Here is a 24,811-nt window from a genome sequence, read left to right on the forward strand (position 1 = left end):
GGAAAAAAAACTAATTGGACATGGATGTCACAAAAATGACAGGCATTCTGCACTGCTTCAATTCCACAGGGGATTTGTTCATGGATCCCCTGCTTAATGGAGCGGAGCACACCCATGTGAAAGGACCCTAAAAGTTAGGAATTGCATAGCATTTTAGCTAATTATATCTCTGATGTGTTGATCACTGGCACTGACTAATCCATGCATGTACAAAATACCTGAGCTGTCTTTATACTTGCAGTTTTAATCTATTCAACCAATAAAAGGAAATATTTAACTCTTCATTTTAAATGCATATTAACTAATGTATATAAAGCCACCATTTTTCTATGTAACCTTGGTATAAACAAGAATTTTTATACTTATTTGTCTTTAGGAAACCACTGTTTCTCCTTTCCTGTCAGGAGAAAAGATGAGGAAGCCCGGGCAAATGCGCCAATGCTCAAAATGGCCACACCAATTCACGCAAAGAAGTGTGCATGCGCATAGGCGGGCGGCACGTAATTGTGCATTCCTGTGCGTGAAAACGCACCGGCACACGCAAGGTGCACTAAATGCTGATACTCAGTGGACTTTATAAGGACTGCAGCTCTGCTCAGTGATTGCTGGATTATCATCAGCCCCTCCTGTTCCTGTGTTCCTGAGTTTACTGCTGATTACCCATTACCGAAGCTTGTTCCTGATCTTGTTCCTATCTGCTGCTCTGTGTATGACCCCGGCTTGATCCTGACTTTGCTCCTGTCTGCTGCTCAGTGTACGACCCCGGCTTGATCCTGACATTGCTCCTGTCTGCTGCTCCATATTGACCCTGGCTCTGGCTACTGACCAGGGGCGGACTGACCATTTGGAAACTCGGGCACTGCCCGAGGGCCCGAGGTCAGTAGGGGTCCCCATGAGATGCCCCTGGTACCTTTTTCATAGGCTTTTTTGAGTTTGGGCAAGGACACAGGGGCCCCATGATCCCCTATTGCCCGGGGGCCCCATGAGTTGTCAGTCCGCCCCTGCTACTGACTACTCTACCCATCCTCCGGAATCCACGTGTTCTTTGGAGAAACTCCTCCTGCAACTGGAGCACCCACGGGTTCCATCTCATCAGGCATCTCCAAGCAGTAACACCACTGGCAACCCGTGGTTCTTTGGGCACTGCACCTCCTGTTTCCACTTCCAGGGGCACACTGCACTTAGCCGTAAGGGGAGCCCTCTCTCTATTGCAGCCTACGGTCAGGTATGTGACACTTCCTTTGGAGGAAGCCTTGGCTGAAGGTGTAATTTAGATAGCCATCATATCAGCAAGCTCTACCTAAGCACTATATTATTGGTTGACTGTGTAGAATAAAAGCTCAAGCTTTCAAGACAATACAGTTCTTTGGTGAAACTGGTCCACTTTAAGCGCTTTTATTGATGGTGATCACAATAAAAGCATCCTGCTACTGCTACTTGCTATGTCCATTTGCTACTTGCTATGGACAATGGAAAAGCTATGGAGTCAATGTACACTGTTTTCTATGTGTCAACAGCAACAGGAAAGAGCTGAGGGACTGTAAGACAAATTTAGAAACTAATCTCACGCCATTCCCATAGGCCAATAGGACTTAGCTCTGGAAGATTTATAGACAACAGTAAAACAGTCAATCCTGTTCAGGTAATAGTGTAAACTGCAAGAATTCACAGGATTAATGTCTACCAAAAGTCCTTTAATGTGTGCTCAGAGGCTTTAGTTGGATTCAAAACTTACAGCACTAGGCTACTTGCTGTTCTGCTCTTCTAAAGCATTCCTATATTCTGATCAAAAGGAACAAAAAATTTCATCCATAAACTGACATGGAAATTGTTGACTTTTTCAACATATTTGAACAGGCAAACAGTAGACCTTCAATGAAATAGTTCCTACAGAAAAGGTGATATGCTCGAAAGAATGACACATCAAATTGACATAATGTACTCATTTTCATGACAGACTTGGCAAAAAAATGTAGATTTGTCATATGAAAAAAGTACGTATAAACCTAAATTTACCACCACTTCAAATCCATGAAATTAAAACTCAGTGCTCCAGTTCAGTTGCCACTGATGAGAACCTCACGAGGGAGTATACAGGTTGAACCTGTTTTATTAATCCTCAGACATCTAGGGTTAGGTGTTCTCTTTGCTGATGACATTTGATAGGAGATTTACTAAAACTGGTTGACTCAGAATCTTGGGCACCTGTGCATGGTAGCCAATCAGCTTCTAACCTCAGCATGTTCAGTTAAGCTTCAGCAATAAAACCTGGAAGCTGATTGGTTTTTATGCAGAAGTGGACAAGATTCTGAGTCAACCAGGTTTAGTAAATAAACCCCCTGGTGTCATCAAGCTAAAATCAATAGAGCAAAAAAAGAGAAAAAACAAAACACAGATTGCTTTTTAAAACTGCATAGTTGAAGAAAAGACATCCATCCTCCTCGGACACTAGCAAAAAAAAAAAAACGAGGCATGCTGGTAGTGGAAGGGGTTATCCTGGACTGGCCTACAGTTTTTTGTTTACCAGTGTCCAGTCCTCCTGTTGCAGCAGCATGATCCGAATTTGAAAGCCTTCCTGTGTCCCTCAATGGATAAGAAAGTAAAAGTTACAAAATAAAATGTAAAACACACGGAAAGACACCAGCAGCTTGTTATTTATTAGTAATATTACATATTATTTTGGATGTCAGCCTCATGTACCTCATCTTTTTTTTTACATTCATATGCCCCCCCTCCCCCAACATCATTTACAAGGGGCGAGAGTTGTACCGTATCACAGAGATTGCTGTATATATACTCTTCTTGTCTCCACCGAACCCTATACTGTAAACTGTTTTTTAGATACAATAGTGAGACATTACATTTTTTGTACCTAGACAAAAATACCTCTCTGGTAACAAGAAACAATAAAATCAATTGTGCTTTTGAACAGAGCACCATATACACTGTTGGAATGAAGAGCTGCACTCCATGCATTGGGTGGATGGCGGCGTGCAGCACTCAGATTGGAAAAAGCATTCTAAACATTAAGGCAAAAATAGATTTACTGATTTAAACCCTACAGGGTCATTGACAATAGTATACGCAGCCTCCGTCTGTACCTATGCAGTACCTATTGAAAAACCTTTAAAATGAACCAGAAGGAAGAGGGTGCCTAGCAGGCAAGAACTGTGATCCAGAAGCCCTTGCTGCTCTTGTATTTTACAGCTATTGCAGGGGTCATCCACAGCAGCTTTGCTGAAGACAGCCAATGGATGTGTATGGGCGCGCATCTGGGTTACACAAGCCTCTCCCCATCTCAGGGCAGACCTTGGTCCATTACACAGCTGATTAATGAGAGGTCTTTCCCCATGTTAGTGGGTGTGCATGTCCTCCATGTAGATCTCCAGATCAGCCGTAGTGGTAGACAAAATCATAACTGCTGGGCTCTTTGGGGATGGGAGGAGGCACCTCAGGGATTGGAATGTTTTCCAGATCCAGCAGACGCAGCTTCATCTCCATGCTGAGCAGAGTGTCCATGTCACTACGGGTTAGCTCACTGCTCATCTCCCTCCCCAACAAAGCGTTCACACCATCAATCCAGATGCAGTACTAAAACACATAAAAGACAGAAATACTTGTGTTACTAGGACTCTGTGAAATGTGTTGTTTGTATTGCTATAAAGGTGCAAAGTAAAAAGAAAAAAAAAAAGAAAAAAATCTCTCCTGTATACTAAGTTACGATGAATGCACTGTATGCCAACAGTTTTGCTCATCTCCATCTTTATATTATTGGGAATAAAAACAAAAACAGTTAAAAGACATTGGAAAAATATGTTGGTTACTTTCGCTATCTTCTTTTGAAAATGCTAGTTGCTGGATATCATGCCAATGCCTTGGCTTCTGTATTTTCTGCCAAGAATTGAACATTTTTAAAAAGGAGGTAACCAACAGCAACCTATATGATAGGGGTAGTTTAACCACCTCAGTACCGCCGTATGTACATATAAATCCTGGTATTGAGGTGGTTTTACCAGTATCATGACTGCAGCCACTGTCATAATCCTGGTATTGTTTTTTACAATTTTACAATGCTTTTATAATTCTCTACAAAATAAAAAGTATTCCTAGCAGCTATACAGCCACTGGATTACTTTTACAGATGGCGGAACGGGGTCCCCCCTCCTGCCGCTGCCTTTACCGGGCTGTCCCGAGCGATCGGGGAGACTGGTAAGTATGCTGGCGGCGGCATTGGCTTCCCTGAATACAGTGAGAGGAACTGATCTTGTCCCTGCCAATGTGTGATGTCAGAAACCAGAAGCAACAAGGATTTAGTCCCTTTGTTTACAAGCAGTTGCTAGCCTGTGTAGCAGCAGATCAAACTGATCTCAAAAGCCCTTAGATCTCTCAATATAGAGGACCTGTCACGGTCCATGCTATCACAAGCCATCTTGTTCCCTTGTGAGTGATAAAAAACCCCCAAAAAAAACACAGGTACAATGCAAAAATTAAAAAAATAAATAAAAATAAAAGAACCCTCGTTCCCCCGTGCATTTCCACCTTTGCAGTCAAATTTGAGAAAACCCCGCTACATGTTTGTTAAATGTTCCTTTTACACAGAATACCTAGACATAATTTAAAAATATATTTTTTTTACCTATGCCTTTAAAAAAAATAAATATATAAATAAAAAGTATATAGGTCCTATCCTACATAATACTAACCCCTAGCAGCTGTAATATTCCTAAAAGGGCGTATCAAAATGCACATATAAATATTATTATACAGGATTTATATAGTACCAACAGTTTGCTCAGCGCTTTACAATATAAATTTCTTGGCGCTTTACAAAATAAAGGGTGACAGTACAACAACGATACAGTTCAATACAAGAGGGCCCTGCTCCTTGGAGCTTACAATCTAAGAGCTCATCACAGCCTTCTCATATTCCGTGCAACGAGCCTAAGCGTTTGGATGTGTGATCAGCACTGTAAAGAGCCTGGAGCACCGTTTTCTCCAAAGGAAAGGAGATAGACATTGGACTTCAAAATGTATTAAATGCAGCAAAAAGTGCATAATTACCTCGTATTTATTTGGTGCAATAAAGTTGAGAGTCTCATCTGGGTCATACAGTATGGAAAAGGCCAATTCCAAAACTTCCTAAAACAAAAAAGGGAAAGAAGTTTGCAAAAAGGAGAGTAAGCAGATTCTTTTACTGGACCACAAATAGTGAAGAAATGGCTTTAATAAATTAGGGAAGGGTTGGTACGTATACTGGTGTCTGTCCCCCTGATAGGGAGGTTCTCCTGACTTCCTGTGTAGTCAACAAACCAGGAGATTCCCCAACAATGAATCCCCCAACATGGAGACAGATAGCATAAAACCTTGGTGGTTTTCACCCCTCTCCACTCTACGCAAATCTTAGAAAAGGTTATTGGGTGGAGTTAGGCTTTAATTTACTATAAATGTATAGGCTTATTATAAAAGATTTGGATTTGTTCCCACATACAGTATATCCTGCACAGTTAAAGTAATTCAGTACTGAACATTCAGATCCTTGTTTGGTCCAGTTGTGACTTGCTCTCCTAAAAATGAACCTTTTAAAGAGTTAGTTCACCTTTACCAAAAAAAACTACCAATGCAGGTAAGGGGCACCTGTAGATAAAAAACAAACTGTGCAACTTTGACCAAAGTTAAAAAAAATCTCCTTGCAATAGGTGTAGGTCATTTTACATACCTCCCAAAACCTGGCCATAAAACTCAGAGATGGAATCATCCCATCCTGCCTTGTTGCTAGGAGGTTGCAAAGAAACTCCCAGCCAATTCAGACTCCTGACTATATACTCTCTCCCATGTCACAGTAGCTCTGAGTGATGTGGAGATAGTGGACCACAGATGTGTGGGGGTTTGGAGCTTGTTCCTGTGCTGGTGGTGGTAAGCAGTAACATCTGGAAGCGTCTTAGCAAGGTCCAAGCAGCAAGGCAGGATGAGATGATGCCATGTCTGGGAGTTTTTATGGCCAGGCTTTGGGAGGTATATACTGTAAATGTTCTACACCTATAGAAAGGTTATTATCCAACTTAGTCGAAGCTTCAGTTTACTTTTATCACAGGCTCCCCTTACCTACATAAGCATTTTTTTTTGCTAAAGGTGAACTGTACCTTTAACCACTTTAATACCGCGCCATAGCCGAAAGACGGCTACAGCGTGATTCTCTTGTTCTGGGAGGCCATCTATAGATGTCCTCCCAGAATGTGCCTCCCGCACTTCCCCTGGGGTGCGCTCTGTAACCAATGTGTTTTTTGGACACAGATGATCAAAGGTCACAGTAGAAGGCCAATCACAATAGCTATTTATCATGTGACCAGCTCTGTCCAATCACAGCTGATCACTTGTAAGCGGATTTATCAGTTATTGGCAGTTTTATTCTCATGCGCTGTGTCTGTGTGAGGAAGAGACAGCTTATACCCAGCAAGGCTGTCAGCACTTTGTCTACACTGATAATCAGGGCACTAATGGGGCTGCACTGATAATCAAGGCACTGATCATCAGTGCAGCCCCATCGGTGGAACCTATCAGTGCCCATCAGTGTAGCGTATCAGTGCTCAGCAGTGCCCATCAGTGTAGCTCATCAGTGCCCCCTATCAGTACCCATCGGTGCAGCCTCATCAGCACCCATCGGTGCAGCCTCACCAGCACCCATCGGTGCAGCCTCACCAGCACCCCTCGGTGCAGCCTCACCAGCACCCCTCGGTGCAGCCTCATCAGCACCCCTCGGTGCAGCCTCATCAGCACCCCTCGGTGCAGCCTCACCAGCACCCCTCGGTGCAGCCTCACCAGCACCCCTCGGTGCAGCCTCATCAGCACCCCTCGGTGCAACCTCATCAGTACCCATCAGTGCAGCCTCATCAGCACCCATCAGTGAAGAAGAAAAAATTACTTATTTGCAAACTTTTATAACAGAAAAGAAGAAAGTTTTTTAAGTCTCAATTTGTTTAGAAAAAAAAAATTAAAAACCGAGTGGCGATTAAATACCACCAAAATAAATCTCTATTTGTGTGGGAAAAAAAGATAAAATTTTCATATGGGTACAGTGTTGTATAACTGCGCAATTGTCATTCAAAGTGTGACAGCGCTGAAAGCTGAAAATTGGCCTGGACTGTAAGCGGGTGACAGTGTCTGGTACTGAAGTGGTTAAGAGAAAAATGACTTTTCTGCATGCACGGCTTCTCTCCTAATTTAAATATACGAACATTTTAGTGTGATTTTGGCTTTTTGTTCTACAGTATACAGATCACCCACAGCAACATTTGAAAATGTAGGACAGAAATGAAGGCACAGAGTAAAGGTGGAAAGTTATGAAAAAAGTGGAATAAATAGTAATTATAAGCAAGACAATGAAAATGGTTTGCATATATTTTGCAGACAGGGACTAAGCAGAAGGTAAATTGGGGTTTGATGAGTTTCCAGTGACCTTGTTCTGCTTCAGTGCACTCTTCTCCTTCATATGGGGACAGTCTTTCCCTGTAAGCACGGCCTTGATATCAGCAACTGGGACTAGAAGAAACACAGAATATCTGAGTGCATTATGGGAACATGGGTTAATTTATTGCAAACAAATCACTAAATATATATATAAAAAAAGTATCACGGACAGTACTCAATTAAATATATACCTGAAATACATACAGTTAGGTCCATACATATTTGGACACAGGCACAATTTTCATACTTTTGGCTCTGTATGCCACCAGAATAAATTAAAACGAAACAATCCAAATTAATCTGAAGTGCAGACTTTCAGCTTTAATGCAACCATTTTTATACAGTCCCTCCATTTTCAGGGGCTCAAATTTAATTGGAAAAATGAATATAATCATAAAGTGTTCATTTTTAATATTTTGTTGAGAATCCTTTACTGACAATGACTGCCTGAAGTCTGGAACCCATGGACATTATCATAGACTGGGTTTCCTCCTTTATGATGCTTTGCCAGGCTCTAACTGCAGCGGTTTTCAGTTGTTCTTTGTTTGTGGGTCTTTCTGCCTTTAGTTTTGTCTTCAGCAAGTTAAATGCACGCTCAATTGGATTGAGATCAGGTGATTGACTTGGCCATTGCAGAATATTCTACTTCTTTTCCTTCAAACGCTCCTGGGTTGCTTTTGTAGTGTGTTTTGGATCATTGTCCATCTGTACTGTGAAGTGCTGTCCAATCAACTTTGCTGCATTTGGCTGAATCGGAGCTGACAGTATGTCTCTAAAGACTGCAGAATTCATCCGGCTGCTTCTGTCTTCTGTCACATCATCAGTAAACACCAATGACCCATTGCCACTGGAAGCCATGCATGCCCATGCCATCACACTGCCTCCACCATGTTTTACAGATTACCTTGTGTGCTTTGGATCATGAGCTGTTCCAAGCCTTCTCCACACTGTTTTCTTCCCGTCATTCTGGTACAGATTAATCTTAGTTTCATTCATCCAAACAATGCTTTTCCAGAACTGGTCTGGCTTTTTTTTTTAGCAAAATCTAATCTGGCTTTTCTATTCTTCAAGCTTATGAATGGTTTGCACCTTGTGGTGAACCTTCTGTATATGCTCTTGTGAAGACTTCTCTTGATTGTAGACAATGATACACCCAGCTCCTGGAGAGTGTCCTTCACTTGTCTGGATGTTGTGAATGGCTTTTTCTTTACTATAGAGAAGATCATGCGATCATCCACCATGATTGTCTTCCGTGGACGTCCATGCCTTTTTATGTTGCTGAGCTCACCAGTGCATTCTTCTTTCCTCTGAATGTACCAAACTGTTGATTTGGCCACTCCTAATGTTGCTATCTCTCTGATGGAATTGTTTAGTTTTTGAAGCCTTACAATGGCCTGTTTCACTTGCATGGACAGTTCCTTTGAACGCATGATGTAGGTTCACAGCAATAGATTCTAAATGCAAATACCACACTTAGAATCAACTCTAGACCTTTTACCTGCTTAAATGATGAAGAAATAATGAAGGAGTAGCCCACCCCTGGCCATGAAACAGCTTTTGATTCAATTGTCCAATTACTTTTGGTCCCCTGAAAAAGGGGTGGTGGCTACTGTTAAGAGCTGTAATTCCTAAACCCTTCCTCCAATTTGGATGTACATACCCTAAAATTAAACCTGAGAGTGTGCCCTTTCAGACCATATTCATTATATAACTATAGCTTGAATATGTTTTGGTAAATACCTGAAAAAAACTAAAATTGTGCTTGTGTCCAAATATATATGGACCTAACCATATATGTATTAGGTTTCACTGCAAAAAAAGGTTTGCAATTCTGCTCAGCCACTCTAATGATTCAGATTACCTGCCAAAGAGCAGAGCCAGGTCCTGGTCCTCTTTTCCCACTACACTTCATTTAAACATCACAACCTGCTCCAGGACCCACCCCAGCCTGTGACGGGACAGTAACAAAAGGCAGCACATTGATGCAGTCATTCCTGTGGCCTCCCTCCACTCAGCGTGTTCTATGTTTTACTGGCAGCAGTGAAGCCTTGAATGGCTCAGAGTGCAGGCCATCCTTCTCCTGGGCAAATTTGTGCAAAGCATTACAGGAGACTGACATTAGATACAAATACTAGTTGTATGTTAATCTACAATTAGAGGACACTTTTAATAAAGTTGTCCTTTAAATACTTACCTTCAGCCCTGTTTCGTCTCTACTGTGTGGCCCTGCCCAGCACTGTCTTTTCATACAGAGGTCCCAGCCGCAGACAGGTCCTACTGGCTCATTCCTATGGCTGTTCTTTACTACTCACAATGGCTGAGGATGCCATATGTAAGGACCAACCATAAGCAGAAATGGGCCTACAGGCAGACATAAGCAGTAAAAACTGCACATAGCCAGAGCCCCACATTGAAGAACTTGGGGCAGGGCTGAATGTAAGTACTTTAGAAAATAGCTGTCATTCATGGGGCTAAAGGGAACATTCAAAGAAATGTGGGGAAAACATTTAAAAAAGGACAATGTCACTAAAAGTTGTTCTTTAATTATGTATTTTTAATGCATATATGGCTGGAAATCAGCTATGTGCAAAGTGCAATAAACCAGAGTAACCTGAAATGAATTTTGCATGGCTAATAGAAGTTACTGCAACTGTCCATTTACTAACCCCACTACTGTCAATAGAAGTGTATCATTCAAAAAAAAAAAAAAGATCAGAAAAGTATGAAGTCAAGCACCCTAAATCCTTACTCTTCTCTTGCAGGGACTCATACGGCACTTCGCCTTGTGCATTCTCCTCCAAGTCTCCATAGTGCAAAACCTTGTGGTTAAGAGCCAGACGGCAGAACCAAAACCTTTCTGCAAAACATGAAGCCATACCCATGGATTCAGAGGAGGCAATACTGCGGTCCAATAACTCACATAAGATCTGAAGTCATAGTCACCCCATGTTCCTAATCTTAAGGGAATTACCTTGCCTTCTACGATTGCCAATCTTACGGAAGCTGCTTCCTTCACACAGGCGGTTCAGCCGCTGCTGTTTAATTAATTCCAAAATCTCTGGTTGAATTTTCTCACGCAGTTCACTAAGAAAAAAAAAATGAAAATAAATTAAAGGTGTTTCAAGTAAAGGTAGATTGTAATATTTGGGCCTTAAAGTTGGAGCTCAAGTATAAAAACTGGAGGGGTAAAGTGATATGAATCAACCAAATTCCAGCCTTTTTCTTAACTGATTTTTTTTTTTGCAAAACAAATAAAGATGCTGAGACGTTGGTACATTGTTACATGTCTGGTGGTCCTGCCTCAAACTACAACCTTTCTGGGAAAAGGTACACAAGATCACTATGATTGTCTCTACGGAAAATCTCCCCAGCACAATATCTTTTACACTACAACCCAGTTTCTATTTCCAATTATTGCAAATCCCTGGCGATGTTTATGATAAATGCAGCAAGGCATTGCATTCTGTGCCACTGGCGTTCAACTAGAGTTCCAACCGTTAAAGAATGGTTTCAGAGACTGACAGCGATGGAAGAAATGGAAGAACTGATATGTATTTCCCAAGATAATATTTCAAAATATACCTCTACCTGGTATTGTTGGACTTATTTTAACCAGTTCAGCTCTGCCCCATAGCAGAAATAATGCTACAGGGAGGCATGTATATATACGTGATTCCGCGTTTCCAGGTAGGGGGCGGGCCATTCGCGGCCATCAATCACCGGGTCCCGTCCAGTGATTACTCGAAGGCGCCTGGTGATTGCCGAGGATCTCCGACGGGGTCGAGAACTGTTAGTAAACAAAACAGCTCTCCTCCCTGTCAGCTCCTGCACATTGCTTTGCATGTCTGTGCACAGCACAGCCATACAAAGCAGTGTGCTTACAGTGAAGCACAAACACAGAACATGTAAAACGGCACACAGCACACAGTTATCCCTTTGATTGCCCCAGATGTTAACACCTTCCTACCCAGTGCCATTAGTACAGTGTCAGTGCTTTTTATTAGCACTGATCACTGTATTGGTGTCACTGTAGATATCAGCGACACCAAGTCAGTTCCCCCCCAGTGTCAGAATGCCTGCCGCAGTCCCGCAATAAGTCGCTGATTGCCGCCATTGCTAGTAAAAAAAAAAGCCCAGTATATATATACCGCCATTTGTAAACATTATAACTTTCACGTAAACCAATCAATTTACACATATTGGGATCTTTTTTAGCAGACATGGAGCAGAATACATTTGTCCTAAATTTATGACGAAATTTGATTTTTTAAATATTTTTTACCAGACATGTTTAATAGTAAAAAGTCAAAAATATTGTTTTTTTCTCAATTGTAGGTGTATTTTTTTTTATAGCGCAAAAAATAAAAAAGCACAGGCGATCAAATACCACAGAAAGAAAGTTCTATTTGTGGGAAAAAAAGGGACATAAATTTAATTTGGGTGCAGCGTTGCATGACCGCGCAATTGTCAGTTAAAGTAACACAGCGCCATAACGCAAAAAATGGCCTCGTCAGGAAGGGGGGTAAATCTTCTGGAGGGCAAGAGGTTAAGAAAACCCAACAATATCAGGATCGTTGTCGATAGTGACAGTACTGTAGCCCCACGATGAATCTGGAATCTATCCGTTCTTCATGAGCTAACAATACAAGACAAGTTTTTCTTTCTTGGGCTGGATCCCGATCGGGATACTGGGAGTGCAATTTCGACCAGCATAATTGCCTTATCTGTTATTTTTCCCTCCTTCCCCCCTTTTTTTCCCCCCTTCCTCTCTTTCCGGTTCCCCATCTCTTCTTATTCCTCTAAATTGGCTTGTGGAGTATAATTACCGTCTTTTTTTATTTTTTGCACCCAGTTAACGTATCTAATTTAGTTACACATAACCGAGGACTTTGTTATTGTTTATTTCGTTTTGGGCATCACCTTGGGCTGACAGCTTTGTTATGGTGCCATTGAGGTTTTTAAGACCCCGGTTAAGGCCTGTATGAAGGGGTGTCCATTTATTGTAATGTTCTTCCCTTCCCCTATTTCCGCCCCTCCTCCCCCCCTTTGTATTTTCTTTTCTTTTTGGTTTCTGTATGTATACATTTTATTATCTGATTTTATGCACAGCTGTGTTGTGTTGTATATTTCCTCTTACTGTTCGAAACCTGCAATAAAAGTTTATGAATCAAAAATAAATAAATAAAATAAAGATGTTGCCATTGCTGACCTGATGAAAGTACTATGCACCAGCCTGGCATACGAATCCCCCTGACTTCCATATTTGCTGAGCCAGATGACAAGTATGCAACAGAACATGCAAATCAGAACAACTCCCAGCATACCTGTTCCAGTTCAGTTACTCACAATGTATTGAAAACCAGATCAGCAGCCACAGGCATATAAATCACATTTTTTAGAAGAAGGAGGTCAGACTGATGGTTTCCTCAAACTGTTCAGTTTTTAAAAGCGATATTTTATAAATTATGTATGGAACAAGATAAACAATGAAAAAAACAAACAAACTGCCATCTCCATCTTTATATAATTGGGAATAAAAACAAAAACAGTTAAAAGACAGCTGTCAGGGGAAAAATATGTTGGTTACTGTTGCTGTCTTTTGAAAATGCTAGTTGCTGGCTCTCTTGCCAATGCCTTGGCTTCTGTATTTTCTGCTAAGAATTTAGCATTTTTAACCACCTCCCGCCCGCCATATAAGGAAATGACGGGCACAAGGTGGTTCTCTTGTTCTGGGAGCACGTCATATGACGTCCTCCCATTCTAACCGCGCATGCGTGGCTCCGGGAGTGCGACGATTGGCGGTGCGCTGTGTCCCTCGGACACAGCGGATCACCGATCAAAAGAGCCGAAGATGTCGGCTCAGTCATGTGATCAGCTGTATCCAATCACAGCTGATCACATGTAAATAGGGAAATGCCGGTTATCGGCATTTCTCTTCTCACAAGCTGGCATGCTGACAGCTCGAGAGGAGAGGAAAGCCGGTAATTGGCATTCCTCGGAGGGGACATGTACACTGATCATCAGGGCACTGATGATCAGTGTGCCCTGATGATCAATGTAGCTCCAGCAGTGCCACCTGTCAGTGTCCATCAGTGCCAGCTGTCAGTGCTCATCCATACCACCTGCCAGTGCCCATCAGTGCCACATATCAGTGCCCATCTGAGCTGCCTTTCAGTGTTACCTATCAGTGCCAGTCAGTGCCACCTATCAATGCCAGTCAGTGCTACCTATCAGTGCTGCCAATCAGTGCCAGTCAGTGCACATCAGTGCCGCCTATCAGTGCACATCAGTGTCGCCTATCAGTGCCCGTCAGTGCTGCCTATCAGTGCCGCCTAACAGTGCCAGTCAGTGCCACCTAACAGTGCCAGTCAGTAATGCCTATCAGTGCCATATATGAGTGCTGCCTTTCAGTGATGCCTGTCAATGCCGATCAGTGCCACCTACCAGTGCCTCCTCATCAGTGCCCATCAGTGCCACCTATCATTGTCCATCAGTGCAGCCTATCAATGCCCATCACTGCAGCCTCATTAGCGCACATCAGTGAAGGAGAAAAATCACTTATTTACAAAATTTTATAACAAAAACTAAGAAAAAAACTTTTTTTTTCAAACTTTTCAGTGGTTTTTGGTTTGTTTAGCAAAAAATAAAAAACACAGAGGTGATTAAATACCACTAAAAGAAATCTCTATCTGTCTCAAAAAAATGATAAAATTTCATATGGGTACAGTGTTGTCCTTCAAAGTGCGACAGCGCTGAAAGTTGAAAATTGGCCTGAGCAGGAAGGGGGCTATACGTGCCCTGTAGGTGAGTGGTTAAAAAAGGAGGTGACCAACAGCAACCTATATGATAGGGGTAGTTTAACCACCTCAGTCCTGCCGTATGTACATAGACATCCTGGTATTGAGGTTGTTTTTCCAGAATCATGACTGCAGCTACAGTCATGATCCTGGTATTGTTTTTTTACAATTTTACAATGTTTTTACAATTCTCTACAAAATAAAAAAAGTATTCTTAGCAGCTATACAGCAACTTTTACAGATGTCGGAAGGGGGTCCCCCCTCCTGCTGCCTTTACCGGGCTGTCCGGAGCGATCGGGGAGACTGGGAAGGATGCCACAGGCGGCACTGGCTTCCCTGAATACAGTGAGAAGAACTGATCTTGTCCCTGCATGTGTGACGCCAGAAACCAGACGCAACAAAGATTCATTCACTTCCAGTTTTGGTCCCTCTGTTTACAAGCAGTTGCCAGCCTTTGTAGCAGCAGATCAAACCGATCTCAAAGACTCCAGATCTGTCAATAAAGAGGACCTGTCACAGTCCATGCTATCACAAGGGATGTTGTTACCTTGTGAGTGAAAAAAAAAAAAAAAAATTAAAAAAGCACCCTCGTTCCCCCGTGCATTTCCACTTTTGCAGTCAAATTTGATAAAACCCCATTACATGTTTGTTAAATGTTCCATTCATACAGAATACCTAGAAATAGTTAAAAAAATATATATATATTTAGCAGGTTATATTTACTAAAATAATTGCATTTCCATGTTCTGTGTACTGTGGGAGACCAGATATAGTGAATGCAGGGTCCTGGGTTTAGTAACACTTTAACTTTACAACCTAGAAGTTAAAAAGGCCTGAAACACGCATGTACCCAGTTAATTCTAAACATCTATCCAGGTCAGTGACTCACTAGGTAGGTGAACTTAGATATAACATTAGACTTGAGTCCTATATCTTTCTGAACTCATTTTGCAGTGACCACTTCCAAATTTCTATTCTCGGTTCATCATTGTATCAAAAACAGACAAACTTAGTTGTCCTCAAGTTTTATGAACCAGTCTAAGCAGAATTGTTATAGGTAGGGGTCTTTAGAGGGGCATTTTTAAAAATCAGTGAATGTGACTTTCACCTAACATTTTCTGCTAATGAATCAACTAGTGTCCTTTAGAACACATGCACCAGGCAGATTCACCTGCAGTGGATGTTTATTGAATACCAGACTCACTGCTAGGAATGAGCTCAGACGTGTTTGGAAGCGAGTCTGAATTTAGAGCTACCCCCGCCTGAAGGCTGTCACTGCGGACACAAAATCACAAGTATCAGGTGGCATTCCTTACCCCACAGCCGCATGCATACATACTCCTTGTATGTGTGTGGCTACAAGGCAGGTGAATGCCTCAGCTGCTTATGATTGGCTGTCCGCAGTGACAGCTTCCTAGCAAGATGGCTCAGGCAGGTTTGGTCTAAACCTATCTGAGCTCATCCCGTTCACCGTTTTATCACTATACCTCTACATTACATACACAATAGGCGGGGACTGGAAGTCATCCTGGCTCATCCTCTCAGACTGCCGAAGTCTCAAGATTTCTGTGTAGCTCAGACCGCGCAGTTTGTTTTTCAGCTGCTCCAGAGAGTTTGGCCTGGAGGGCAAAGCACGGGTAATCTGCTCCCTCACCACCTGCATCACCTGAAATATAGGAGCAAACATGGAGTCTGAACTAAAAGGCAATGAAATAACATAGATGAAGGTACAACAAATGTCAGGTCATAACAGAATTATAGGCAAGAATGCACAGCTATGTGATCTTAAAAAAAATAAAAATAATAATAATAATTTGACCTCCCTCTGAGTTAAAGTAGATATAAAGCCTAACTGGTTCACATTTATTTTGCTAAAACATTATGGGGGTTATTTACTAAAGCTGGAGAGTCCAAAATCAGACTCCCTTCTGCATAGAAACCAATCAGCTTCCAGGTTTCATTACCAAAGCTTCATTGAACAAGCTGAGGTTAGAAGCTGATTGGTTTCTATGCAGAAGGGAGTCTGATTTTGGACTCTCCAGCTTTAGTAAATAAACCCCTATGTGTCAAACAGCTACCATCCAATTTCATCTTTTTTCATCCTAAAAGTAACAACAGAAAGCAGCAGTAGGGGCTGACATACATTTTGGGAATCACCGATTTAATGACCTCTGGCCTAAATTGAAGTCAAAGTCTCTTTCTGCGCAAACTTTGTATGCTTTTACGGCCCTTATTTAACTCTTAACCATACGTCTCATGTCAATTAATGCTATATGATGTTTTTAACCCCTTCCCACCAACAGTACGCCTATATGTGGCCTCACTGGACTGGGCTTTTTTTCTGTGGGACCACATATAAGCATTATCTGTCTTTGTGCTGGGAGCATGCCACATGACCATGTGTGCATGACCAACGCGTGTGTATGCGTGCATGACCAACGTGTGCTTGAAAAATTGTATTTATAGATTTTTACACTGTTATTTAATTTTTTTTAATCACTTTTATTGCTGTCGCAAGCAATTTCAACATCACTTGTGACAGCAATAGGCAGTGACAGGTACTCTTTATGGAGAGATCTGGGGTCTATTAGACTCCAGACCTCTCCTCTGCTCTAAAAGCATTTGCTCACACCAAGATCAGTGTCAAATACTTTAAAGATGGTACCGTTTACTTCCGGAAAAAATGGACAACAGTACCAGTCACTTCCGATTTCCTATACCATAGAGGCCATTAGAGATATTCCATTCCTCCATGGGTTCTATGGTAAGCAGTTGGCTTCAGTTCAGGGAGCTCCGGTGGGACAGAGATCCTGGAGAGGAACCAGAAGGCAGCGAGAGGGGGCGATCACTCCCACCCCATGTAAAACCAATCCAGTGGCTAATTAGCTGCATGGATGGCTTTTACAATAAAGCCGGTCGCTGGCTGAAAAAAACGATATCGAGATGATGCCTGCAGCTGCAAGCATCATCATGGTATACTGCCAGGTAGAAGACCGCCCGCCACCCACCTAATGTTCAACGTTTGACACTGGACTATGTATCACCAGTTCGAATGTAAAATGTACTGTCAAATTCATTACTAATCTGTACCATCTTGTTGGCCAAATGTGAAGGTTACCCTTAATGTCAACTGCATTCTTCCTTATACTCCCCCAAAAAAATTCACAAGGAGAGTGGGAATCCCTAACAATGGGCACAGCAGATATGCAGACCCAAGAACTCAAGAGCAGAAATATAAAAAAAAAATGGTTGGATGGATTGATTCTCAATTTTGGGTGGACTGGTTCTTTAAATTGCTTAAATTCTGGCAAAACTTTGCTGTATAAATGGTTTATAAAAAGAAAATTCATACAGCTCAGTACCTTGTTAAAGTCTTCAGCAGTAGCTCTCATCTCCTTCCAGGTTTTGTTAACCAGCTGGATGCAGATACAAAAGAATTCTTCAAATGCCCTCTCATGAGTAAAGAACATGGGGTGGTAATCGTTACGACCTTCATTCGCTGCACAACAGAAAGAAAGGTTCTAAATACACTAAACAGAGGACTAAGCATGACATCCAGCACAATATTAAACAAGAAGTGTTACTACTAAATGTCATTAGACTTACGCAGTTCTCCAACCTGAAGTATCTCACATAACATCTTAGTCAGTTCAATGGCGCTGCGTCCAAATGGACATTCGTGCTTATCTTCCCTACTGCTGTTCTCCAACACAATCTACAAAACACCAAAGTGTGACAAAAAGAAAGCTTTATGGCTCACACAGTGAACAGAGGTAGACAAGAGAAATGCAAATTCAAATGTAGAGTGCAAGAGAGAAGCAACAAAGTATTTGTTGGAAAAGTAGAATGTGCCAGAATGGTGAATATTGGTTATTCTCAGATATGTCGGCATAAAAGGGAATATGCCTGATGCTGGTTGAAGTGTATGGCCTCAGCCAGCGCGGCTCCACTGGCCACAGCAACTGACGCATTTTGCCCTGCCCATCACTGGCTTAGTCATAGAGGTCCCCCAGGTTCCAATATCGCAGATATATTACAGACTTAGTGAAGCTCCCATAGGAGATGGTGATGTATAGAAAAAAATGGTGTGTTGTTCCTTTAAAAATCAATAAATCATAAATGCACAGAGAATGCTAATCTCAAAAAGAACATAACATTAGTGTGCAAATGCTTGCAACCAATTGTGATAATCATACAACATATGAAAAATATAAGTCATAGTTACATAGTTAGTGTTAGTCTGGCTGAAAAAAGACAAAAGTCCATCCAGTTCAACCATTAAAAAAAAAAAAAAGTTATAATCCTATACCCACAATTGATCCAGAGGAAGGCAAAAAAACCCAGCAAAGCATGATCCAATTTGCTCCTGCAGGGAAAAATATTCCTTCCTGATCCCCCCAGAGGCGATTGGATATTCCCTGGATCAACTGTACCTATAAATAGTAGTATCCAGTTATATTCTGTGTATCTAAGAAAGAATCCAGGACTTTTTTGAAGCAATCCACTGAGCTGGCCAGATCCAACTCTTGAGGGAGTCTATTCCACATTTTCTGTGTTTGGAGATTAAATTTCTTTTCCTCCAGATATAAAGAGCTGCTGTAGCTGCTGACTTTAATAAACACACACTTACCTGTCCCAGAGTCCAGCAGTGCACTTACCCACGCTGTCCCTTTTCTCCTCCACAGCACGAGCATCACAACTGTGGGCACCAGGCTGTGACAGCTTGCGGTTTCACAGCTTGATGCCCACTGTGCATGCGCACCTTCTGATTGGTCCAGCAGTCTTCTTGGACCTGTGAAAGTTCCCAGGAGGCTGTGGGAGGAAGGAGGGGGGGCCGAACTTCCGGCTCATTTTGCTGCGGCAAACTCAGCCGGAAGTGGGAGCGGGTACCTGTCAAAACCAGGTACCCGCTCTCCCCCAAAAGGTGCCAAATATGGCACTGGAGAAGGGAGGAGCCAAACAAGTGGAGCTTCTGATTTTGGGGGGACCTCCGCTTTAAGATCTGTAGTGTCATTTTGAAACAATCCTCCAAAAACATTAATACAGAGAAAGTCCTCTACTGTGAAGGCAGCAATGACAGGGCTGTAAACAGACTCACCCGTACATAGGTGTCCTGGTGGAATTTTGCCAAATACAGCATATTGTCAAGAGCCAGCATACCCGGGGGTGTCTGAATGAAATCCAGAGCTGGGTTCACATGATTCTGAAAGAGTAACGGTTTATGTTAGAACTCCACAGTCCAGTTCTATCAACACTACAGGTTAGTGACAAAATTGATTCATTTGAACCTGGAGTTGAAGCAATCGGGGCTGACCTGTGGTGATCAGGTGCTAACCCTTTTTTCTGCTCACTAAGTGAATATGTTTTTCCTGCAAATCAGTGGTTAATTGAACCCCTTGCTAGTTGCTTGCACAGCACACAGTAGGGTAATTTATTAAAACTGATCCACTCAGAATCTGGTGCAGCTGCGCATGGTAGCCAATCAGCTTCTAACTTCAGCTTGTTCTATTAACCTCCTTGGCGGTATGATTCTTTCCGATTTTCGGTGCTGAAAGCAGTACCATTTTTTTGCATGGAAATATGTAGTTTTTTATTGTAGGCCTGTAATTTTTAGGAATAACTCACTGAAATCTGTCCGAACAAGAGTCTAGTAAACATCCCAGGTAGGATAAAATTTGAAACACGTAATCATAAATTATAATTTAATAAATAATCATAAAAAATAATAATATAATAATAATACATTTAATTCAATAATATAATCAAACCAAAAACACTGAAATGTGAAATATAGCGCCAAGTTCGCACATTGCTGAGCAAAGTCGCAAAATCGTTTTCAGTGTCTGATGACGATTTTCCCCACAAATCATTATCACTAAATTCTGCAAGTGGTTCTGATTTACTATCGCTGTTCTCTAGCTGGTCTAAAACCGCTTTTGACCTAAAGGGACACTTTTTGGACGCCATGGACATTTCTCAGTTTCCAGGCAGAAAGAACAGACAAAATGCAGGCAGGGCGCAGGACAAAGCATTAGGGACAAGATGTATGTGAAATTGGTTGAGACAGCAATGTTTTACTATGTAAAATGTAAAAAAAAAAAAAAAAAGACATTTTTTAAAATTTTTAAATTTCCCGCCGCCAGCGGCGCCCGTACGTCCCGACGTCACAGGGACAGGACACAGAAGCCGGATGCCGGCATCGGCCGGAGGAGATGGCCGGGGACGCTGCAGGGGACACATCGTGGGAGCGCAGGGTAAGGTAAGTGAAGAACACATGCCGGAGCAGTGCCGCATGGTATTCCCGAGTGTAGCTCGGGGTTACCGTTTGTGTTACTGAAATGTTACCCCGAGCTACACTCGGGAATACCGCCAAGGAGGTTAAGCTTTGACAATAATATCTAAAAGCAGATTAGTTTCTATGCAGAGCTGCATCAGATTTTGCATTATTCAGCTTTAGTAAATAACCCCCCAGTGAGTTACTTCTGGAGTTTTTTCTCAATGACTCAAAGCCCAAATAAAAGTGTCCACATGATGATGCCTTGTGGTAACATTATACATACATGCATGGGTACTGCTATATACCAGTTACAGGAGATGGGTTATACTTGCTTAAATGCCTTACGTTGCCATCCCATTTGAATATAAAGTCAAAACACTTAAAAAAAGATGAGTTTTGTATGCAACACTGAGGGCCCAAAACTACAATATTTAAAAAAAGAATGCATTATGAACAAAGCTCATTCCAAAATGCAATATAAAATCAATAAACATGGATATACATTGCCATATGTACAGCACTTGTAGATATTAGGCCATAACAATGTGGTGCATGTACCCAAAGATTTAAAACCTTTGTGATCGCCCGGCTGGATCCGTTACTTCAGAACAGGGTAGGTACACAGTACAGAAGACAGATTAACCACTTGCTATGCAGAGCAACACAAAGCAGTGTGCTGGAGCTAACAGGGGAGAGATCTGTATTGTTTACATACAGACCTCTCCCCCATCAGTGATACTAGGCGATCGCCGGGTGTCTGCGGGGAATCACCAGCCGGGACACGGTGATCGACAGCTGAAGCCGACAATGGCGGCACACGCAGGGCCTGTGCATGCCCCCTACCCAGAAATGAAAAATCCCGTATATATACGTGATTATGCCCAGCCGTGCTGCCCTGTAGCAGTATTTCGGCTATAGGACGGTGGGAAAGCGGTTAATTCAAAGGTTTAGTCCATCTGGAGACAACATAAAATGTACATGTCCCACCAATGCTGGGATAGACCATCCATCTGGCTATCAGGCCATTGGGACTCCTGGGAGCATCAGCAAATTGTCAATGTCCCCACCTCCACCTTAAACCAAAAATCCCCGGCTCTGCCTCACTGGTGTGTGGGCCTCATACTTGTGCCACACGATTGTCGATCATGTGCCAGCATATGGCACAAAGTACAGGTTCCGCCTACTGGGGTGGGAGGGTCCATGATACAGGTGGGTTTCACTGGTCCCTCCTGCTGACCCCACATCCCTGCTGAGCCCTGTACTGACACAGAGGTCAGAGGGACCACCAGAGCTGCAGAGGACACAGGAAATCAGCACTCCCGAAAGTGTCTATTTCCCAGCAGACTTTGGGGGGATGATGGGCTGGCATACGCAATCATATAGGCTCATCACTACTTTTAAGTTAAAATTGGCCTACGTATGCACATCTCTGTATGGCTGAAGAAGAGACTTGGACTATAATCAGCCCTGGGGAAGAGTCTGAAGTCACAAAGGCAACCTTCCTCGCTGGCCCCAAACTCTGCTGAATTTCCCTCACTTGCAACAAGACAGCAAGAGAGCAACATCTCACTGGCCCCACTGCAAGAGAGCAAATCCAAAGAGACTGACAGACAGTCTTTTACAGGTCCTGACACTAAAAGACTGCCAGCCAGCGTCAAGATCGCTCATGTGAAGTCAGCCATAGGGCTTGATTTACTAAAACTGGAGAGTGCAAAATCTGGTACAACTCGGCATGCAAACCAATCATCGTCCAGTTTTTTTTTTGTCAAAGCTTAATTGAACAAGCTGACGTTAGAAGCTGATTAGCTACCATGCACAGCTGCACCAGATTCTGAATTCTCCAGTTTTAGTAAATCAACTCCTAAGGGTCCATGGGTCGACATTCGATTGATTTTTCGTCCGAAAATCGGACCTAAGAATAATCGGCCAATTTTCGCTCTGTTAGTGGGTCAATGGCACCGGCCAATTTTCGTGGTTCCTCCCCTTTTTGATGATCGGGCATGTTGGAAAATTCGTTAAAAACTACCAATTTTCGACTGGTCAAATCATACGATCGTTTTTCCAGAAAGAATATGCGCATGAGCCGTGACCTGGAAGGAACAGAAGTTTTGCCTGTTATATGGGGTGAACTGTATGACTTGGTCAGCCGTTTTTCTAAATCATTGATGGCACCATCAGATTACCGAGTGAACAACGTTTTCGATTTTCGGATGAAAAATCGTTCAGAATTCGAACCATGTATGGCCTGCATAAGTGTGCTTTGTGGAATACTGGACAATATGTAAGCACAATATAAATCAATAAAATAATTTATATAATAGATTTCTACATGAAACAATCCTGGAGCTCAGAACTGGATACATTTATTCCGATTCATTTTACAAGGGGCCACAGGATAAACTAAATTATTACTTCCAATGAGCTTATTCTACGAAGTCAAGCTTTTTTTTTTTCCTGTATTGGACTGAATGGGCAAATAGCTACTATTTCAGCATACTATTATTCCCACTGTTACCATGGCAATAGTCTAAGTATGATAAAATGTAAAATGTTAGCATATGGCCGCAGTAACAAGACACTGAAGGGTAAAATGCAATGATGCACAACTGTAACACTAAATGCAGGTACTTTGTAATAATTAAAGAGTCATTTTAAAAACCTGTCAAAAGATGATGAATAATATCACAATTTAACTGTTTTAACAGAGTTCAGCTTAAGTCCTCATTCACATGGACATATCTATGCATTGACCCATGCGAAGGGCTGTCTTCCCCTGCACGGGATACACAGGTAATGATGCATTGGCGTGCAGGCAGTTCCATTCATGTCTTTTATGGATGCAGTGGCTGCACAGACACAGCCGCTGCTCCTAATTAGACAGCCATGACAGACTTCCCCTATCCTTGTGATCAAACCAGGAGTGGTGAAATGTGTCAAGAAAGATTGGTTTTCAGGTGGAGACACTTTTGTATGCAGTTACTTTTCTGACAAGCAATAAATACAACAAAAGAGGCTGAGTTTGGAGTGTGGTGTGGACTGATATTTTTTTCAGATTTTTGATTGGTTTACATCTACTTTAAAGGATAAGTTTACCTTTGGGAACATGATACATGTTCTACCTGTTTTTTAGGGTGGAAACATGTAACATGTTCCCATCCAGGAGCAGACTGACCATTTGGAAACTCGGGCACTGCCCGAGGGCCCGGGGTCAGTAGGGGGCCCCATGAGATGCCCCTGGTACCTTTTTTATAGGCTTTTTTGAGTTTGGGCAAGGACACAGGGGCCCTATGATCATCTCCCCGTACTGTCAAATTTGAAAACAGCGTGGCCGTGCAGGGCTCTGCACACACAGCTGTGTCATTCATTCACAGACGTCCGTGAATAAATGAATTGCTAGTCCCGGCAGCCTTAGCAGCTGTCGGCTTGTAGTTTTCAATTAACTACCACAGCGCTGTGGAGTGCATGGTAGTTCATTGAAGCTTCCTGTCAGTATATCCTCTTGCTCGTACATCCCGTACAGCTAGCAGATATTCTGACAGGTCTGCAGGAGACCTGCATGGCATCAGCGATCTGCTGATCTCTGGTGCAATGCTTTCCAGGCTCCTGTAGACAAAAATAATAAATGCACATTTTTTTTTTACCTGCAAAAAAATGTGCATTTATTATTTTTGTCTAAAAGGTGAACTTATCCTTTAAATCACAAGAAATCCTGGACACTATTACTCAAATCAATATAACAATATATCAATATACACACAGAGCTACAATTTTAACTGTCAATTTCTTGCTGTCTATAAATAAAGCGAGAGCTGCATGAAAAGATTTGCACACTGAAAGCATTGTGCAAATGTAGGCAGCAAACTCACAGTGAAGCCCAGCATCTTGTAGTCCTTGCTATACATGGCCTTGCGCTTTTCTGTCCCAGTGCCTGACACTCCGCTGCCGTCAGTCTCTGCATCAAATGCAATTCTTCTTAATTCAAATATGATGTCTCTCTGGGCCTGATGAAGAACATAAAGCATTGGTTATATTAGAGATATTTTCTGACTTGTTCAAAAAGCAAGTTTGTCCAATCCAGTATCTAGCAAGTTTTTTTTTTTTTTTTTTAAGAAGGCACCCCCATTGACAACTACTAAATAAACCTAAAAAGTTAGGCACCATATGTAATTTTTAAGAAGCACCGGCTACCTGGCTCCTGGAATTTGTCCAGCCCTGCCACAACAACCAATGAGAATGTATCGTTCATGTAAATGACTTCTGGAAGGTATGATCT

At 42.2% G+C, this 24,811-nt stretch overlaps 1 protein-coding gene across 3 annotated transcripts in view; it reads right to left on the reverse strand.

Moving 5' to 3' along the window:
- Positions 1 to 2,636: 2,636 nt before the first annotated feature.
- The window catches only part of ELMO2 (engulfment and cell motility 2), a 136,092-nt gene continuing 113,917 nt past the window's right edge, over positions 2,637 to 24,811 (reverse strand). For all 3 annotated transcript variants that reach the window (XM_089673403.1, XM_089673401.1, XM_089673402.1), the window contains 10 exons: positions 24,405 to 24,539; positions 19,360 to 19,464; positions 17,868 to 17,976; positions 17,624 to 17,760; positions 15,764 to 15,927; positions 10,436 to 10,548; positions 10,214 to 10,321; positions 7,454 to 7,536; positions 5,062 to 5,139; positions 2,637 to 3,591 (listed from right to left, as the gene is read on the reverse strand). In XM_089673403.1, coding sequence (XP_089529529.1) covers positions 3,391 to 3,591; positions 5,062 to 5,139; positions 7,454 to 7,536; positions 10,214 to 10,321; positions 10,436 to 10,548; positions 15,764 to 15,927; positions 17,624 to 17,760; positions 17,868 to 17,976; positions 19,360 to 19,464; positions 24,405 to 24,539 — 1,233 coding nt within the window. In that variant the 3' untranslated portion in view covers positions 2,637 to 3,390. The remainder of the gene's footprint in view (positions 3,592 to 5,061; positions 5,140 to 7,453; positions 7,537 to 10,213; positions 10,322 to 10,435; positions 10,549 to 15,763; positions 15,928 to 17,623; positions 17,761 to 17,867; positions 17,977 to 19,359; positions 19,465 to 24,404; positions 24,540 to 24,811) is intronic.

The sequence above is a fragment of the Staurois parvus genome, unplaced genomic scaffold (genome assembly GCF_062004578.1).
Source record: "Staurois parvus isolate SC_StPar_1 unplaced genomic scaffold, SC_StPar_1.0 ptg000137l, whole genome shotgun sequence".
Classification (NCBI taxonomy): domain Eukaryota; kingdom Metazoa; phylum Chordata; class Amphibia; order Anura; family Ranidae; genus Staurois; species Staurois parvus.